Source organism: Pyrus communis, chromosome 16 (genome assembly GCF_041283825.1).
Source record: "Pyrus communis isolate YQ-2024b chromosome 16, ASM4128382v1, whole genome shotgun sequence".
Taxonomy (NCBI): Eukaryota; Viridiplantae; Streptophyta; class Magnoliopsida; order Rosales; family Rosaceae; genus Pyrus; species Pyrus communis.
In genome coordinates, this window is record NC_142580.1 from 26474992 (window position 1) to 26497005 (window position 22014).

At 35.5% G+C, this 22014-nt stretch overlaps 1 protein-coding gene and 1 long non-coding RNA gene across 2 annotated transcripts; both read right to left on the reverse strand.

Annotated features, from left to right (window-relative positions):
- Positions 1-6691: 6691 nt before the first annotated feature.
- On the reverse strand, positions 6692-7753 carry LOC148690201 (uncharacterized). Its single transcript, XR_015958048.1, has 3 exons — positions 7613-7753; positions 7274-7345; positions 6692-6851 (listed from the first exon to the last, which is right to left on the reverse strand). It is a non-coding gene; the product is annotated as an uncharacterized LOC148690201 (long non-coding RNA).
- A 6065-nt stretch (positions 7754-13818) lies between these two features.
- Positions 13819-15700, reverse strand: LOC148690202 (uncharacterized). Its single transcript, XM_088687215.1, has 5 exons — positions 15558-15700; positions 15096-15203; positions 14937-15006; positions 14169-14264; positions 13819-13932 (listed from the first exon to the last, which is right to left on the reverse strand). Exons 1-5 carry the CDS (start codon positions 15698-15700, stop codon positions 13819-13821), a joined length of 531 nt encoding a protein of 176 aa, XP_088543341.1.
- Between the last annotated feature and the right edge of the window lie 6314 nt (positions 15701-22014).

Here is a 22014-nt window from a genome sequence, read left to right on the forward strand (position 1 = left end):
CTGTTGTTGAGTTGTTGACGTCGTCTAGCTCTTGGATTACTAGGTTTGGTTTGTACCCTATATCTGTTTCATGGCCATTATGTTTAGGCCTGGCAATTTCTTATACGATTCGTTAACACGACCCGAAATAACGCGAAAATAATGGATTTCGAATTGATACGTTAACTAATCGAGTGGTTATCAGTCAAAGGTTAAGAACCTGTTAATAACGGATCTTTAACATGTTTAATCATGGTTAACCCGTTTTGACCCATTAAGAAAAAAAAGTTATTTTGATGATCTTACACAACTAAAAAAACTTTATATAAAATACAATAGCCATAGTTTACATATTGCTTATTAAATACTAGCCTTTCTGCACACTCATGGACGTGCGAAAAAGCTATTTTTACATCACGGTGCACAACACGCCGCTTAGAAAGAAAGTTGAGACTGAAACTACAATGGCCATTGTTATCTGTTTGGTTCTCCACTCAAATTGTCTTCAAGGTCAATTAATAGTTGCCTTTCTTCTTGCGTTTCTTTGGTGGAAGCTTGCAAATGCTTCCTTTAATTGGTGAGGAAATTAAATGAGTGAATTAGTTGATTATGAACTAAAACCGTACAATGAAATGAGGCAACACACTCACATTTGAAACATGCCCGACAATTCAGACATGGTGTTAAAAAAATTGCGGAGTCAGTTAATTTGCTGCAAGAAGTCCATAAAAAATATTAAAAAAATTAATTGAATGCAAATATGTTATCAAAACCGAGAGAAAACAAAACTGAAAACATGAATTACAAACCCAATGAAAATCTCCATTTTTGGAAAAGAAGTTGTTCTTAAAGAGATTTAGACCCTAAAGTTCATCACTATCTATTTGTATAAATAATGAAAGAAGTAAAACTGAAGAGAGCTGGTTGGATTAATTGGAACACTGCGTCTGCAATTTCATTGATCCTTCTTCCCTACGAAGAAGAAATCAGAGTATTTATAGCTTTAAATTTAAAAGAAAAAGTATTTAAAGGATTATTAAAACTATTAAAGCAAAAAACAGCATTAATTTAAATTTTGAAAAGCCTGACTTCTGCATTTTTCTTCTTTAGTCCTGCATGTGGAACTGAAACGAACTCGAGCAAACACTGAAAAGAGTGCCAACAGTACCACAATTTCAGCTCCAATAACAGACTATTAAGTTGTTGCTTTCGCCTATAATTCCCTTACTAAGTAAAGGGTAATCCTACTTGAAAATAGGGAAAATAAAAAGTTAAAACAAAAACCAAACGTGTGAAAAAAAAAAAAAAAAAAAAAAGAAAAAAATCCAAATAGACTCGAAAAACAATGAGCATTGAGTCCCTTCTCTAAATTAGCGGAGCAGTTCATAGAATTGGAATTATACTCCTCCGTTACCTCTTAGGAGACCAAATGGAGTTCTTGGAGTTCTCCACTACTTCCCCTTGTAGCAGGGACGGAGTCACAAATTTCTTGTCGTGGGAGTATTCCGAAAATCAATTAAGAAAACCTTAGTATAAGTTGACTTATACTCAATATGATAATAGAGATACTTTCAAATGATGATGTATCACAATTTCATGTTACAAAAATTTCAGTGTAGTAGTGGAAAGTGAAAAAGTGGTGAGAAAAATATTAATACATGACAGGCGGGAGAGGAGTTTTTCAGTTTGAATGACAGAGTAAAAGCACTTTTGCTCATATAATATTTGACATGGAGAATAAGTGGTATGAAGATATGTTGGATATTAGATACATATATTTTCTTCGAAGATAACGCGTGTATATTTATTACTCTAATCAGCAACATAATAAGCGAATTACTTGAGTGGGGGCATCTGCCCCCAGTGAGCCTTCATTGGCTCCGTCCATGCCTCGCAGCACGATGCTGACGAGGGTTGTAGTGAGAGAGAAGGATGCCGTGATTTAGATAACCAACAATAGAAATTGAGTAGGATTAAAAGCTACCTTTTTTTGCAGGCGACTTGATGTATCAGAGAGGAAGAAATTTGATCAGGAAATTGAGACCGAAATTAACCAAGTAGCAAAGCCTGTGAGAATTTAAAATTCCAATCACATGGTGTGTCAGATATTTCATCCATGGCTCTAATTAATTCTTCCGACGAAGGCATCCCGACAACGTATGTGACCAGCTCTCCCGACCTGCCGAAAAACAATAACAAAACAAATGAATTTTTTGAGAGAAATTGAAGTTAAAAGTTCATAAATATTAGGAATTTGCATGAAATGTTGAAGGCCTTTGATTCGTGGAGAAAGGAAAGAAAATTAAAGAGACTTTCCGCTGCTGCACATAGAATGCTATTGGGGTAAAGCCAAGCCAAATCGATAGAACACCAAATGAAAATATAATAAAGCCGGAAATTTCAGGGAGGACTATCAATATTAGAAGGGTGATGGAGTGATATTAGAATTTCGTAACTGAACAAATGCAAAGAAGAAGGTATGATACAAGGGGCTTTTTAGCTAAAACGGTCTCTGAGATTTGCATAACACATCACTTTGGTCCCTGAGATTGAAAATCAATATAAATGGTCCTTGAGATTGTCCACCATCCATTATTTTGTTCCTTTCATTAAAAACTCCGTTAAGTGTCCCGGAGCTCTTGGCCGAAAGTTTGGGCAATTTTCAAAACTTTGTAACTCAATCGTTTCTTAACCAAATTCGACCCATAATATATCAAAATGAAGATATGAAAGTGTATAATAAGATTATACCTATTTGAAATCCCAATGGTGGCCGGAGATGGCCGGAAAAAAGCCTGAAATTTGACTGTTCCGCGGAAAAACTGGAAAATTTGCCGGAAACTGGGTAAACTTTAAACGTTCATAACTTCTTCAATACTTAACGAAATCGAGTGATTCAAAAACGAAAATCATATTTCTCAATGATACCAAGAGAATGGTACCTTTCTATATGGATAAATGGCCGTATTTTGGCTGAAAATAGCTTGAAAGTGGCTGTCTTAGTCTCGAGTTAGCCACTTTCAAGCCGTTTTCCGGAAAAAACCACGGCGATTTAGCCTTCAAAAAAGGTACCATTCTCTTCATGTCATGGAGTAGTATGATTTTTGTTTTTGAATAACGCGATTTCGTTGAGTATTGAAGAAGTTATGAACGTTTAAAATTTACCCAGTTTCCGGCGATTTTTTCAATTTTCCCTCTGGCCAATCACCTTTCAGGCTATTTTCCAGAAATCTCTGGCACCATTGGGCTTCCAAATAGGTATAATCTTGTTCTATCCTTCCTATCTTCATTTTGATATATTATGGGTCGAATTTGGTTAAGAAACGATTGAATTATGGAGCTTTGAAAATTGCCTAAACTTCCGGACAAAAGCTCTAAGACACTTAACGGAGTTTTTAACGGAATGACCAAAATAATGGACGGTGGACAATCTCAGGGACCATTTCTATTGATTTTCAATCTCAGGGACCAAAGTGATGTGTTATGCAAATCTTAGGGACCATTTTGGCTAAAAAGCCCATACAAGGCTGTGGGAGTTTGAAAACTGAACCGAAACTACTATGCAGTTTGCAAACTAAACACGTTGATCGTGATACTTTTTCTCCCCACGTTGGTTGTTATTTTTATTTTTATTTATTTTTTAATATTTTTGTGAGATATTAGTATCTCCTGAAATGGAGGAGTTATTTATTTCTTTTTCCTTCAATAAAACAAATTTTATATTTTTGTATTTTGACAAAGTTGCCTATGAGTTTTTAATGTATTATATTAGGTAAGTTATAGATTTTTTTTTTTGTTTGAGGGTTATTTTAGTCCAATTATTTTTGGTGAAGCCTTGAGACAATAAAGTTGTAGGAATTAGATCCTCTCTGGATCTCCTCACTAGGATCCGGAGCATCAATGAATACTAACCGTTCATCAAAGATCGTGCGGCCACAATTGAATGCTTTTTATATTTTTAAAAGTAAAGCAACCTTGTTTTGCGTGAAAAATATAAAAAAGAAAAAAATTATGGCCGAACGATCTTTGATGAACGGTTACTATTCATTGATGCCCGAGATCCCCAGTGAAGGGATTCGGAGCGGATCCAATTCCAAGGTTGTATTCTAGCTTTCTAATATATATATATATATATATATATATATATATATATATATATATAAAGTCAGAAGCACACAATGGTGAAGCATTCCGAAATGCCAAAAATGTCCTCATTTCATACACAAGGCTAATGGATAACTGCTCATAAAAATAGGGTTAAAAACGTAAAAATATGGAATTACATCTCAATAATGATTCCGACCATTGGATCAAATCACCCACACTTTAAATTAATTTTCACCCATTAGATTAAGCATACAATTACTGCTCCAGATGAAAAAAAGGATAATCGACCACAACTACTCCAAATGGAATCGAAGCACTCCATATCAGCAATTGCACAGATTGGAGATGGAACTACCCTCCATCGCACGTAGGGGTGGGCACTTAGAATTGAAAACAGAAACTGAAACACAAACCAAATCGAACCGCACCGAATGGTTTGGTTTTGCGGTTTTGAAACGGTTTCGATTTTGAAACCGAACCGCAACATAGAAAACGGTTTGGTTTCGGTTTTGGCTATTGAAAACTGCACTGAAACCGAACTGCACCGCAAATATTAATAAATATTTAATTAAATGTCCATATTAGATTTCATGTTTTAATTGGTTGTTTGTTAAAATCTATACACTTAGTATGGACTCAACCACACTAGAATATCATCATTCACCACTTTCTTTCGTTCATTAACTTGAAGGACCTTTGTTATTTTATACCATCACACACACATATATGTACAAGGGTGGACTAATCTTGTTATCAAGAGTCGAACAATGATCTAATGAAGTCTACTCATTTGAAGCATGATATCATATATTCTAGTATGAAAGTTTCGCTCACTTTTAATGAATTCAAATTTATTCAACTTGTTTATGATAAACATTGTAAGGGACACCCTTTTATTGCACAAACATGTTTTAACATCACAACTGCATGCAACATGCTAATTGTTTACATAACAAATGTCTTTTTCCTATTACTATTGGGAAATGCTTATTAATATGTTAAATTGCAAATTGTACATTTTTTCTTAAAAACCAAACCGAAATCGTTTGAAACCGCACCGAACCGAACCGCAAAAAATTTTGGTTTCGGTTTCGGTTTCACTCAAAACCGCATCAAACCAAACCGTGCCCACCCCTAATCGCACGTTCTCGATCACCACAGTGCATACAAAAGAGTAAATTGCATAATTTTCTCAAACAATATTCTTATCTATGCCAAAATTTTGAAATGGGGCCAAAATTTTTCACTTTCTGCTTCAATTCAGGTACTCTATGCCTAATTGAATTGTTCATAGTCTAATGTTTTGATTTATTAACTAATTGCCCACTTTAATATATAATAATTTGGAGATTTTTACTTGATTATCATTTGAACTATTTGAAATTATTTATCTTTACCAGATTTTTTTAATGGATTTTGGACCAATTTGTTGAAAGCTCTCTCTTTTGTGTATTGGTTATTCAGTTTATGGCTTAATTTTTGCCATTCTGGAATACCAGAGACATTTATAGGAGTTACTGAAGTTACTCAATTACCAGTTCTTTACAAAAAGCCTTCTTCAGCCGCCGAAATTCTTGACCTTTCATCTCACCAGAGATTGGTGGCTTCAGTTTCATTGTCGCTCAGACTGGTGACCCATTGGTGTCGGGTACGGTTTATTTTTGTTTGTCTTTTTTCCCGGATTTAATTTGATGTATTGTATTATTTATCTGATGACGATGCTCCGCTATTGCACGTTAACACCCTTTGATCATCCTAGGGCTCTCAATAGAGTTGGGGCGGCAGGATCCAAATCTGAGATGGTTGAACACTCTACAGTCAATTAATACTTTTGCCCACCATTCCACTCAGTTGTGTTCGTAACCTCTGGGTTGTGACGGTTCTTCATCTCTCTTACTTGAGATTCTTTGAATTTTTTGTCCACATTTTATGGAATTGATCGCTAGGCATTTTAAGACGAACATGGAGGAAAAGCTGGATAATTATCCTCCTAAACTGAGAGATTATAATTATAACACGTTGAAAAAAAAATTGGAGCTCAAATTTGAAATTGCAATTGCAATTATCCTCCTATACGCGCTCACGTGCATGCGAGAGGCCTTTTTTAATCACGGGCGCTATGCGCCCCTTAAGATGTATTGTGGTAGTTGTTTTCTTTCTCATATGGCGTTCTAAAAATAAAATACAACATATAAATACAAATAAAAGGTATTGGAATATGATTAAGTTGGGTGTAAAATGCGTGATAAAATAAAGGCTCCTTATACGCGCGGAAGCACATACAAACAGATTAGGAAAAAATAAAGGTAAAAATACTTCAAGGAATCAAATAATAATGTATAAGAATAAATTAAACAATTAATCTATGACATTAAGTTGAAGAGTAAAAATTCATATATATATATATATTTTTTTTTTTTTTCCTTACAGTACCACAAAATACACTGACTTTTATCACATTTGTTTGAACAATTTATCTTATTAAAAATTGCTAAAGATGTTGATAGGTTTCTAGCTTCATAGTATGTTATCTATTATATCTTGATATATATCTTACCCTTTCCCATTCCACATGCAAACTGCTTTGTCAATTTTATGTTGCCACAATTGTAAGAACTCAATTTAAAAACAAACTCCATTTGAATGAAGCCACCTATTAAGAAATCAAATATTACTCTGATACACATAAACTATGGACTAACCTGGGAGCGAAGATTATTAGTTTTAACCCCCAACAGCTCAATCTTCTCACCGCAATCAAGAACCTGCAAAACATATGAATTTTGATGACTAAAAATCGATCCACATTTACGTACATGTAATGAAAATGGAAAAGGAATATGAATAGTAAAAAGGAATTAGACTGAGAAAAGTCAGAATGACTATTCTCCAAATGAAACAGGCATCAAGTTCAACAATAATCGTTCCATATATAGATTTCCCTATAAGAAGGAGAGGGAGAAATAAATTATTCAGTAATTGAAAAGCATATTACGAACTTAAATGAAAACCCTAAATACTCTATAGCCATTCTACCAAAGGAAAAAAACTCTATACCCATGTTTTTACCTTTTTATCCATCTACGTGGTAGTTTTGTTTTGTTTTGTATTTATATATATAGAAGAAGAAAATATAATAATAGTAATAATATTATAAAAAATCCCGGCAAAGAAATATTGCATATACCAAGAAATTGAAAGAAAGCAGGATAAGGAGGGAGATCGTGAGATTTGGCCTTAACTCATCAAAAGCTTGGAACTGCAAGAAAAATAATAATCAATAAATGGTTGTTATAAGCACATGAATAAGAATGCAGAGATTATAAATAATAAGATAAAATCTCACACAGAAAGGATAAAACAACAAAGAATTAAAGCTAGAGAGATTTAGTGAAATCGTTACCATTTGTAATCCTATCATACGGTTACAAATATATAAAAATTGCTAATATACAAACCAATGAAGTGAAACACCTCTTTCTTATGGATCTGCAACATTTGAAGTAAAGGGAGAATTAAAAATTACCATCTTCCGATCCTTCATTAAAACCAAATCCTTATCAAATGGCCAGAACCTCCACGCTATCACCTTCACCGCCCCTTTCTACGTACTGCGGTAAAATGCCCCAAGCGCAACAGTTTTTTTATGGGATTTTACTGAAAAACTTGTTCCTATGAATTAATTTTAATTAATTTAGTAGAAATGTTCATTTTTGGTTTCTAGTAAATTAAAAGTTTGAACCTTTTTTTATTTGTGTAATCAGTTTTGAAGTTTGTTTCACAGTGAAAATATGGAAGAAGGAAGAGAAATAGTTGAAGAAGAGGGAACAAAATTAGTTTTGAGTCATCCTTTTCTGTTTTGAGTAACATAGTTTCATCCCTTTTCGTTTTTCCTTCTGTCCATGATTTTGTTTTTAACTAATTTAAACAAAATGATCATTAAAGTTTGAACCTTTTCTTATAGATTTGGGCAACAAGAGCGGAGGAGAAGAGGTCTTGATCATGTTTTTTATTTCTTCATTTAGATGGTTGATCTACTCTCTTATTTGGCGCTCGGACCTTTTTATCTACTTCTATTTTCTATGCATACTTTTTTTATAGACAATTGGTGGATGATGTTTTGATGGGACGACAGTTGTCAGGTAGGATGACGATCTATGCTTTATTTTATGGGCATGCCCATTTTCTTAACATGTCTCTCATATTTCCCATTTTGTTTTTCCTATTTTTCAATTCACGCTCTTCTCTTTCTCACTCTTCGCCTGTAGAGCCGTCAAGTGTGTCAAAGTGGTTGGATATGTTTGATGTGAAAAAATTGGCGTGCTTTGAGAGGATACGTGAAGGGTATATTTCTATTTACTTTTTCTTCCATGTTATATTTATTTATTGGCGATCATATGATACTTTGTTCTTTTTCCATTTTGGAAGAAAAATGTTACAATTGCTCTATTCTGTAATGGTTTTAAGGCTCTAAAGATGTCCTTAATTGTTTATGTCATGTTTAATTTATCTTAATACTGTAATCTACGATCAAACCTATATATGCAGTATGAACACTATATTAGAGAAGGGATTTTATTTTCTTACTTTGTATTCAGAGGAAACAAAGAACCATGGGAAGATATCTACAGTCGGTCCAAGAACAGTGATTGTAGAATTTGGGTTCAACTTCTTATTTCTTGTAATCAGTTCAACTTCTTCTTATTTCCTTATATTCAGTTGGATTTCCTCTTCGTTGGGGTTGATTATAGAATTTGGGTTTGTTCATTTGGTGTTTTAAGTATTTGTAAGAGTGTTTGCTTATTTTTTAGGGTGATATCCTTATTGCGTTGCTCTTTACTTTGACCAAAATAAAGAAAGAGACTTGGAACCCTTGCTTTATGTATGTTCTTTTAGGAAAGGGGAAAAGTACGGGTAGCACTGCTTCTCCTTTTATTTGAATAGGAGTGAGGGGGAGAGACAAGAATGCATAAACACTACAAAAAAAATAAAAGTCTAAGAACACAATTCATTGGTGCTCTTTTCAATTTCATTGAGCACGGATATGTATTTGTGCTTTAATGTTTCATTGAGCGCAAAATTATCTCGAATTGATGAAGTAAACATGTTCTTTATCTGAGTATGCTTTGTCTATTTTTGTTACTTCATGTTTCGATTAATTTTTCTTTGCATAAATAAGATGCCATGCAAGCAAGTAAAGCTTTCTGGGTTTTACATGTCTATTGATTCTGAAGTTCGAGTGTCAAAACCATGAAAATGGTTTTTAGATTGCGGTTTAAGAATTGGTTAACTACATTTCTCTAAATCTTACACTAATTAATAGCCAAGCAACTCTTCGTTGAACAATATTTTAAACAACATAAAATATTTAATAGTCAAGCAACTCTTAAACCGCAATCTGAACCATTTTCTTGCTTTGACACTCCAGCTTCAGAATCAGTAGACATGTAAAACCCAGAAAGCTTTACTTGCTTGCATGGCATCTTATTTATGCAAAGAAAAATTGAACAAAACATGAAGTAACAAAAATAGACAAAGCATACTCAGATAAAGAACATGTTTACTTCATCAATTCGAGATAATTCTGTGCTCAATGAAACATAAAAGCACAAATACATATCTGTGCTCAGTGAAATTGAAAAGGGCACCAATGAATTGTGTTCTCAGAATTTTTTTTTTAAAGAGCAACGCAATAAGTATGTCACCCTAAAAAATAAACAAACACTCTTACGAATACTTAAAACACCAAATGAACAAACCCAAATTCTATAATCAACCCCAACGAAGAGGAAATCCATCTGAATATAAGGAAATAAGAAGAAGTTGAGCTGATTACAAGATATAAGACAAAGTTGAACCCAAATTCTATAATCACTGTTCTTGGACCGACTGTAGATGTCTTCCCATGGTTCTTCGTTGTTTCCACTGAATACAAAGTAAGAAAATAAAAATCCCTTCTCTGATATAGTGTTCATACTACATATATAGGTTCGATCGTAGATTACAATATTAAGATAAACTAAACATGACATATACAATTAAGGACATCTGTAGAGCCTTAAAACCACTACAAAATAGAGAAATTGTAACATTATTCTTCCAAAATGGAAGAAAAACAAAGTATCATTGATCGCCAATAAATAAATAAAACATGGAAGAAAAAGAAAATAGAAATATACCCTTCACGTAGCCTCTCAAAGCACGCCAGTTCTTTCACATCAAACATATCCAACCACTTCGACACACCTGACGGCTTTACAGGCGAAGAGTGAGAAAGAGAAGAGCGTGAATTGAAAAATAGGAAAAACATAATGGGAAATATGAGAGGCATGTTAAGAAAATGGGCATGCCCATAAAATAAAGCATAGATTGTCGTCCTACTTGACAACCGCCGTTCCATCAAAACATCGTCCACCAATTGTCTATATAAAAAAGTATGCATAGGAAATAGAAGCAGATAAAAAAGTTCGAGTGCCAAATAAGAGAGTAGATCAACCATCTAAATGAAGAAAAAAAAAACATGATCAAGACCTCTTCTCCTCTACTCTTGTAGCTCAAATCTATAAGAAATAGAAAAGGTTCAAACTTTAATGATCATTTTGTTTAAATTAGTTAAAATCAAAATCATGGATAGAAGGAAAAACGAAAAGGGGGTGAAACTATGTTAGTCAAAACAGAAAACAATGACTCAAAACTATTTTTGTTCCCTCTTATTCCTTTATTTCTCTTCCTTCTTCCATATTTTCCCTGTGAAACAAACTTCAAAACTGATTACACAAATAAAAAAGGTTCAAACTTTTAATTTCCTAGAAACCAAAAATGAACATTTGTACTAAATTAATTAAAATTAATTCATGGATAGGAGGAAAAAAGAATTAAAGGAAGTTACCCAAAAGAATGAAACCACCAACTCATATATTGACGCATTGATCACTGGGGATTCACCAATCAACCTATATATTTGATCAAATCTGGAGTTAATGATAAAAAGGGAAATTAAAAATAAATCAAACATTAAAGTAACATAGCTGAGAGTGAAAACAATTTAGTTTTTGCAGGAAAGCAAAAAAACCAATTGCAATGCTAATTGCAGTTTCAAATTTGAGCTCCAATTTTTTTTCAACGTGTTATGATTATAACCGCTTAGTTTAGGAGGATAATTATCTCTTATTTTTCAAAATAGGAGGATAATTATCCAACTTTCCTCCCTGTTCGTCTTCAAATGTGGACAAAAAATTCAAAGAATCTCAAGTAAGAGAGATGAAGAACCGTCACAACCCAGAGGTTACGAATACAACCGAGCAGATTGGTTGGCAAAAATATTAACTGCCTATAGAGTGTTCAACCATCTTAGATCCAGATCCTGCCGCCCCAACTCTATCGAGAGCCCTTGGATGATCAAAGGGTGTTGATGTGCAGCACAAAATTCGAAGCTAGTGGAGCATCGTCGCCAGATAAATAATACAATACATCAAATTAAATCTGGGAAAAAAGACAAACAAAAATAAACCGTACCCAACATCAATGGGTAACCAGTCTGAGTGACAATGAAGCTGAAGCCACCAATCTCTGGTGGGATGAAAGCTCAAGAATTTCGGCGGTTGAAGAAGGCCTTTTGTAAAGAACTGGTAATTGTGTAACTTTAGTAACTGCTATAAATGTCTCTGGCATTCCAAAATGGCTAAAATTAAGCCAGAAACAGAATAACCAATACACAAAAGAGAGAGCTTTCTACAAATTGGTTCAAAACCCATTAAAAAAATCTCGTAAAGATAAATAATTTCGAATAGTTCAAATGATAATCAAGTAAAAATCTCCAAATTATTATATATTAAAGCGGGCAATTAGTTAATAAATCAAAACATCTGTAGATATGAACAATTCAATTAGGCATAGAGTACCTGAATTGAAGCAGAAAGTGAAAATTTATGGCGAAAACCCATTGCAAAATTCTGGCAGAGATAAGAATATTGTTTGAGAAAATTACCCAATTTACACTTTTGTATGCACTGTGGTGATCGAGAACGTGTGATGGAGGGCGGTCCCATCTTTAGTATGTGCAACTGCTGATATGGAGTGCTTCGATTCCATCTGGAGTAGTCGTGGTCGATTATCATTTTTTTCATCTGGAGCAGTAACTGTATGCTTAATCTAATGGGTGAAATTTAATTGAAAGTGTGGGTGATTTGATCCAATGGTCGGAATCATTATTGAGATGTAATTCCATATTTTTACGTTTTTAACCCTATTTTTATGAGTAGTTATCCATTAGCCTTGTGTATGAAATGAGGATATTTTTGGCATTTCGGAATGCTTCACCATTGTGTGCTTCTAACTTTATATAGAAGAATAGAAGAAGAAGATATAGACTTAGTATTATGGTTTAATTTGATTCTTTATTGGTTTAAAATATGTTTCCTTTACTAAGTAACTGGTCGAGTCATATTACCCGTTAATATTAACAGGTTGGGTCATATTACCAGTTCATTTTAACTGGTGTTACACGATACGACTCGTTAAGATATCGGGTATGTCACGAAAATGAGAAACACGACATGAACGCCAGGTCTAATTATGTCAACTCTTTTCCTTCACCTGGTAGGTAGTGTTGCTGCGATATTACATAATGAAATAGAAAGCTGGTGTACGAGAATTTGTGATAGCTGTTGGGGTGTCGGAATATTGGCATCTGGAGGGTGGCTACAACGGGAGTAGGCTACTCCCTATTCCTCTAATGTCTTGAGAAGAAATCAAGAAAATGGTTTAGAAAGTCGGATGAGAGTGCATGCATTCTTTGTGATATTTGGAAAACAGGAATCCTAACCCCACGATGCTTGCTTTTGGTCTTCAAGGAAAGTAAAAACAACCTAGTTAACATATGACTGACGGTGATCAAAGCTTATCAGTTATTGCGGAAGTTTTAAGTTGGTTTGATTATGTTTTTCATAGATGGATTGAATGTACAAAAGGGGGTATATAAAATGAGGGAGAAGGTTACAAGCAACCTTGACAGACCCTACTAACCCGATAAACCCTAAAGTTGTCACCCCTTAAATTAAGGGCACTACTACAAATTTTTACAAACATGACGTATTTTATGGGTCATGTTAAAAGTTTAATGATGCAAGGGTTTAGCGTCATCTTTGTGGATGTTATTAAAGATATTTTTTATGACGTTGAAAGAGTGTCATGTATTACTTTTAAGGACGCCCAATAAGCATCGTTAAATTAAGAACTTGTGTCATCTATTACTATTTAAGACACGGAATAAGTGTCATAAACATAGGAATGAGCATCATGGTATACTAATCATGACATACGCAAAATGTCATGTATAGCTTTTAGAGACCTAACAAGCATCATTGAATTAAAAAAAGTGTGTCATCTATTTCAATTGGAGACGCGGAATATGTGTCATAAACAGAGGAATAAGCATCATGGTACAGTAAACATGACATCTGTATAGCGTCATGTACTATAGCACTCCAACGTCATTGAATATTAGCAACGACACACAAAGCGTGTCATAAACAATTCAATACATGTCCTGAAATATGTATGATGACATATATAAAAAGACTTAACATAATTCATCCAAGAAGCAAGATATTAAATTAAACAGTATTGCTTCATAAATTTGTAATTCATCTAGTACTGAAGTATTACAAAAGACAATATAGTGTGTAGAGTTTCCTACTAAAATAAAACTATAAGTTCACTTAATTTAAAATTTCACAAACTAGTTAATAGTGTTTCATCTATTGGGATGAAGTCATCAACATACTCAGTCCACTCTATTCTTAATGCATCAATTTCCTGTTGAGTGTATGTAGCTTTTTCTTTGAACTGCAACAAATCACAATCGAAGAGAACATGTTATAACAAAAACTAATTTCAATCATTAACTAATAAGGAAGTGGTCAATTAGCATCAACTAGCCCAGAAAGAACAAGGGCTCTCTACTCGTATTTTTTGCTAATGTGGTTTTTTTTTTTTTTTTTTTTTTTTTCACTTAGTATAGAGCTAATAAAATGTCAAGCGAATACACTCGCTTAAGTGTTCTTTGTAATAGTAGTACTAACCTTGGTAATAATTGAGCAGTTCGGATCATCAATGATTTCCTTCATGTATTTCATCACATAATATCCACATTCTATAATTCCTTCTTGCAAAGGGCACTTCATATAAAAATAAAAAAGTATAAAATGTAAGTTAGTCAGATTAATTTAAAGCAGTCTCCACAACACACACACGCACATCAGAAATGCAAAAATAAAAACATATAAACAAAGAACTTTAAAAGGATGTAAGGTATCATGACCATAGCAATTCAAATAATCATTTCCACATATCGTTTGGCGTAACATTTCAGTTTTTGTGCTCCTAGATACAAAACGCAAATAATTGTCGGCAACATATCCATACATATAGTCTGGTCCCATCCAATACAGAACCTATCAGCGCAAAGTAGCAAATACTCTTTCATTTCCCCTGATGGTATCATTTTGTTAATGCAATGCCAAAAAAGACCTTTTGTCATATGATTATCCTATGGAAAGGCACATCTTTTAATATACAGAATATTACACCAAGTGCTTAAAAATCTAGTGGATTAATAACAATATTTATTACACTTATTGCTGGCTATTAACCAGATTCCTTCTAAAAAAGATCTTGTTGAAAGATAGTAAGATACCACTCTGTACTTCCAATGCTAAAACACACTAGGTAGGGTAAAAAAATAAAAATAAAAGCAAAACCATTCAGTATTCCAGAACACCACCAAAATATTATCAAGAATAATGAGAAGCTTACAGGCGTGCTGGACCCGTGAGACAAAGATTCCTTACCTTTACTACTTTCCAATTAATATTTTTTCGACCCTTTATTCCCTTTTGAGCTTTAAATATCTTCAATACTCTGCACATAGAGGATAATATATAACACATGAAATATATACAAATCTTGAAATGCATTAAATAAAGACAAACGTATATCCAAATACTTACAGTTCAACAATGTTCTTCATTCCAGGATCTATCTGTATCCAATTAAGCGAGTCCATATAATACACTAATTCCTCATAGGGGTCAGTAATAGCCAACAACCAATGAAACCTAAAACATAAATAATTGCATTCTTTATTACACAATGGTCAACTACTGATCTGTTAGGAACAAAAATTCAAAACACATAGTACTAATAACCCTTTGTTATACAGAGCAAAAATTAATTGTCCTTTTTTGCAGTTCTATAATATGAGAGCCCATGCATTTGATCTTTGTTCCTTTTTGCCAGCCTTTTGAGAAATTCTGCCAGGATCTACAAATCCAAACAATCCATCAAGATTGTTCTTCTTCAACGTTGACCAAAGTTGCCAACAAAAAATGTGGCAATTAGTATCTTATCATTACCCAATGTGGGTGCATGCAATAGACTGTATTGTATATAAATTTAAGATTATGTCAAACCTGATGTAAATTGAAATGCAAACAGTTGATATTTCAGCCATGGAACAAAATTGAATGATGTCATCTCCACCAATAAATGTTGTGTGCTCATTTCCGAATAGGTCAGATTCCATAATGATAGGTACAGTAACATCCTTATGCATGTTTTGAGCTATGAGCATAAGTGAACGCAAAGCCAAAGGTTGTTTTTGGGATCTTTGCCTGAGGGTGGATTCGTTCTCAACTTTGCATAGATAGATTAATATAGTGAAATGAGACATATTAGTACGATAATTTTTTCCACATATTCATAAGAAAATCACATAGGAGTACCTCATCATTTATCACAACAAGATGTCGTGGCCAAGCTACGTGACTCCCAATTGCTTGTTTGATATTCACAGCTTCACAACTAGGTATTGGAAGAAGAGCATCTTCTTTAATTGCTACATCAATAGAAACACGTAGTTCTTAGGCCCAAGTGGAACTCCATGTATTGGCTCGTCTAATGGGATGACTGATCCATATGCAACAATGTTCTTAGCAGTGTCTATAGCGAGCTTGCCCTGTTGTACCTTAAAAAAAATATATTTCATTAATCAACTATTGTTGGGATTATAGCATAAATAGGAAAGACATAAAACGCATGTACCTTCTTGATATCAGATATTTTTTCCATGGAATTTGTAATTTTGTTTGTCTTATCGTTGATGTTCACATCATATATGTTCGCTTGGTCACTTTGCTTTACCTTGGAAAATTAAATTAATTAATAATCGCTACTTAAAATAGCCAAAAAGAACAAATACTACAATGACTATGTACCTTGAAATGCTTCTTGATATCACTTTCTTTTTTGTTTGAATTTGCAATTTTGTCCGTCTTTTCCATGATGTTTGATAGGAGCATATTCATGCGACTTAAATGGCTTGTTCTCGTACATTTACGTTATGTTTCTTTAGTTATTTTAGTCCTTTATGCTTCTTTTGTGTGTTTTCAGGTTCTAATGGCTTAAGGAGCAAAGAAGTGCATTTAGGGGCCTTTTGGAGCACTATTGGGCTAAGGATGGATAGCTTATGCTTGGAGCCAAAGTGTTGGATGCCTTGTATGCACTTGAGGACACAAAACAATGGCCCTAACCCAATTACACAACCTTGCCATGGGCTTAACCATATTTCCCTTCCCTTGCCATGCAAGGGGGAGCAATTTGGGTCCATTTTATGCACTTAAACCCTAGCCCAATTACACACCATTGCAGCCATTTTCTCTTCAAAAACCGTACACACCATTCACCCTAGAAACCATCTCAACCATTCACTCAAACACCCTAAACTACAACCTTGCACATGCTTTCCCACTTCATTATTCATTCACTTTGCATTCCCTTTGCATTCAGCCACATGCACTTATTCTTTCATCATTGCACCACCAATTCAACACATCCACATTCATCACCAACACAATCATCAACAAAAGACCCATTCCTACCCATGCCGTGCATCCTCTCACCAAGAAATCATTGCACATGCACATTCACCCTCTTCTCCCATCCTTGCTGTGCACATGCATTCCACAATTCCAGCTTTCCTTCATGATGGCAGCCACATATTCACTCACATGCATTTCCTTCATTATTTCACCCACATGCTCTCCCATTTCAGATTGCATTCCCATTCACACACCAACAACACCACTCAATGCCGTGCATTCCACAATTCCAGCTTTCCTTCATGATGGCAGCCACATATTCACCCACATGCACTCCCATCCCATTTCCAGCTTTCCACCAACAACCTAGCTGTCATATTCCCTCTTTTAATCATTCATTTACCTATAAATAAGCATCCATTGCAGCCACAAAACATTCATTCCATTCACAACACAAAACAATCACACAACACACCATTCTTTGCCGTGCATCCCCTTCCATTTTCTGCAGTTTTTCTCCTCCATTGCAGCCACTCCAACCACTCCCCATCCCTCCAAAACACTTCACACCATCACACAACCTATCCTTACACCTTGTGCCGCAACGAAGAGGAAGAGAAGAGGGCCTAAACGTTCATACAATTCAAGTTTGAGTTGTTGGAATGTTTAGGTGTTTCTTTGATTTCAATGTTTAATTTCAATTCTCTTTGTCTTGTACGTATGAGGAACTAAACCCCCTTTAGCTAGGGGGTGATTTGAAACCATGTTTATGCTTGCAATATGAATTGATTACCTTTGGTTGGAATTTCATAAGTTGTGGATTCAATTTGTTTAACCGTTTGATTGATAACTTATTTATGTATGTTTATTGAGAGTGCACGCTTAATTTTCATGCATGAATATGACGCTAGAATATAAGTGAGTTTCACCTAATAGTTATGAACTTATATTCACAAGTAGTGGAGGTTGCTTATAAACAATCGCGTTAAATGAATTCTTGGCACTAGTTTCATGCTCATCATAGTAACGAATGCCTCGTCAACACTTATAGTTTTCATGATGCTTAATGATCTTTGATTGTATCTTTATTGTGCTTTTCACGTAAAGGACTTTTGGAGAATGTTGTGAATTGCGTTGCGCAAACCCATCCAATTCATTAACTTAAGGAGAACTTGACGGTTAATTTAAGCGGACCTAATTAACCCGGGGTGTTGAGTTTCATAACTTATCGAAAGACCAACTGAAAATCAATCTTGTATGCAAGTGTAACATGTGTGGAGAAGAATCTTCTAGCTAGCATTCCATCCATATTTTCATCACATTCATATTTACATTCTACCTTTAATTACAATTTGTGCATTTTAGTTAATTTCGCCAAAAACTCAATCCCCCCCCCCCCATCTTTTGTTAAGTCTTAATCATTTGATTTGTTTTAAGTATTTTACGTTTGTTCAGTTTTGCATTCTTTGAGTCTAGTATAGTGTTTTATATTGTGTTTTTACGTTTTTGGGTCAAATCCAAGTGATTAACAATCCCTCCTAATCCCCGGTTAAGAACGATCCCTACTTATACATATACTACAATTGTCAAAAAGAGGGTTTAATTTGTGTGCGTATAATTCTCGCATCAAATTTTGGCGTCGTTGCCGGGGATTAGCAAATTTGTTAATCCCTTGGATTGTTCGTTTCAGTTATGTATTTTAGTTTTAGTTTTTTATTTGTGTTTTGTTTGTTGAATTCAAGTACTAGAGAAGCACAACATGGCACTTGATAATGCTTCTCTTTTGTCACAGCTCATGGAAAGGTCCCAAATGCAAAGCGTTGGTACATTTGATCTTCAATCAAGGAATAACGTGTTTTCCAATACTTATAATTCAGATTGGAGTGATCATTCAAACTCTATGTGGTGGGAACCTCAACATGTTCAAGAAGAAGGATATTGGCCGCCATATGAGGAATTCTATTCAACACCTATGCAGCCACCACAACCTGCCCAAAGCAATGTAGGTAATTCAAGTGGTAATGATAAGATTTTTCAATTACTTACTACTTTGACGCAGGGAATCCAACTTCAAAACAAAGAGAGGAAAAATCAAGACAAAAGGTTGGACCACTTGGAAAAGCAAATTGGGCAGATAGCGAAGTTTGTAGGACAATTTTGCGACCAAGGCAAACTCCCTAGTTCAACCATTGTAAATCAGAAGGGAGTATTTGAAACCACCAATGCTATCATGTTAAGAAGTGGTAAGGAGGTTGGAACGGACCCTCAACCATCAAAATCAAATCACAAGGAAGATGAAAGATTGCAATTTGAGGAAGAGGAATACACCCAACCCACGGCAAGGGTGGAAACACCTTTGCCGGAGGAACCTATTGCTCCTACGCCATCTAATTCAAGTAAGGTTGTTCCAAATTTAATTAGTTCTAACCCCATTCCACCTAATATCCCTATTCCTTGCAGGTTCATGATTTCCAAGGAAGAAGAAAATGAAAAAGACACCTTGGAAGCCCTTCCAAAGGTGAAAAGTAGTGAATATCATGAATTCATCAAAGAGGACGTTCTTGAGATAAATAACCCCAAAGAAGTTGAATTTTATGACACAGGACAAGGAACAATCCTCACACATAATTTGTCCAAGGGCAAAGTTCCTGAAATGTTCAAAGAAGATGTGTTTATCCTTGAGTTCATGTCGGAGCACACAGGTAAGCCGCCTCCCCGAATTTCAATTTTCTTTTATACTAATATGTTGTTAATAATTCAGGCATCCACTCTAGAACTTAAACTATTAACGGATCATCTCAAGTATCACCTCCCATTCAAAGATCCATTGTATGTTGTGGGTCTTAAGTGAGGAATGAGCATACCATCGTCCGGCTGCAAGACGATAAAGAAAGCGCTACTTGGGAGGCAACCCATGCATTCAACAAAGGAAGACCTAGAAAGCACTCCAATTCCAGATTTGCATTCCTAAACTCTTCTCTTTGTTGCTATTTCGTTTCTGCCATGTTAGGTTGTTTAGTTGTTGTTTTGTTTGTTTGTTTGTTAATTGTGTGAGTCTATGATTGGAACATTGAGAACAATGTTTGATTTATTGATAGGCACGGCTAAAACAAAGAAAATGGAGCCTTCACAAAGGTTGTTTACTTGAAGCCCCACTACTTGGGAAAACTACAGAAGCGGGAGACATCAAAGAAGAGGCCTCAATACTTGGTGGAACGCTAGATGAGCCAGGAAAAAGGTGCCTCTGGAAGAAAGTCGCAAGCCTTTGACGGTCACTTTGAATTCGACCACTGGATTCTTGCAGCTCATCAAGCTTCCTCTTCATGCCCGTCGAATAGTTATTTGCAAGCACATGCAAACTTCTATTCTCGTGCTTAAGCTGTTTGATCTCTTGCTTAAGAGTTTCCACCTCCGCCATCAATGATTCCACTTGACGGGATCGAGCAAGTAGACGTTGGCCCATGTTGGACACAGAGCCTGCGCACTGAACACTGAGAGCTAGGGACTCTTGAACGGCCAACTTATCGGACCGTTCTGAAAGCAGCCTACTATCTTTTGGAGTGAGGAGGTTCCTAGCTACTATCGTAGATGTTGTTGCGTCCTTCATCACAGAGTCTTCACCTGTCAAAGGGCCATTAGAAGATAAGAAAGAAGGGCACCATACATTTACCTGACGCGGTGCACTCGGATCACTGCTGAGACTCAAATCTAAGCAAATGTTAGACGGGTTAGCCATTGTCAAAGGGTTAAAAGAGAAAGGTGGATGGAGTAAAATCTGAAAGGGTCGGAGACGATTTTCACAAATGGACAATCTTCAAAGTGTGCATGTTGGAGGTGATCGATACCTCTATAAAAAGGAAAGGCGACACGACCACTGATTCAAACAGCCGAATTTTCCTGCGTAAAGCTCGCCACACTTTTCAGACACACTCGAGGCTTTTCAGATAACGCGTTCAACTTTGTCAAAAGATCTGTGACAAAGTTGAAAACACGTGAAGGTTATCATCCCAACTACGCACTTTTGCCAACAAGCGTGGTGACAGAGCCGCACCCGTGACTACTTTTGCCATTCAGAAATCGAAGAGGCGTTTGCTCAGAAATCGAAGAGACGTTTGTCGACAAGGGTAAAAGAACAGTACCACCACTTGCTATTGGGAAATCCCTATATATGTCAACCTTCATCTTTTATGGCAAGGCAGACCTGAAGAAAATGCCCAACTCTTCCTCACCTCTGAGGGCGCACTCCCAGCAAAGCCTCTTGAAATACTCAATTTTTTCTCCCCCAAAGAAGATACCAGATACCTGGAGTACAGATGAGGCAGAAAGAAACGGTAGATCGAAGCATGTGGAGACAACCACAACAAATACATGTGCTGATTCATTCGCCGTTTCTTCAAAAGCAAAGGTATCTCATATCATCAAGTTCAAAAGCAAAAGTATCTCATATCATGCTCATTCCCTGTCTTTTCCTTTGTCCTTGTTCTTACTCGCATGGCAAAGTGAAAGAAGCAATCAGCCGGCACTTGGAGTCAGTCTTCCGATCTGGAACCGACTGCCTGGAATCTATTCCCTGGTTGCTTACCTAGCGTTGCTCTCGAGTAGTCATCTTCAACGGTTGATACACTTCCAGAGAAGGGACCACTTCTGCAAGGGGAGCAAGTAAGGCAAGTGAAAATGATACATTGAAGCATGTGGAGACAAGCGCAACAACTGCATAGGCTGAGTTATCCTCCAACCTTTTTCAATACGAATTGGAAAGATTGAACAAAGAAACAGATAAAAGGAGTAAGCTCAGACCTTCAGGGGGAGACCAAAAGAATCATCCAGCCCAGTTCAAGAATAAGCCTGTGGAATCACCAAAATCAAGCCTCAATGCAATCACCAAGGAGAAGATGGAATTTACATTCCACAACCAGATTTGCGTCCCTAAACTCTTCTCTTTGTTAGTTACATCATGCCATGTTTAGTATGTTTAGTTGCTGTTTTTATGTTTACTTTTGTTTGGTGTGATTTTAAGCTTAAAACATTGAGGACAATGTTTGATTCAAGT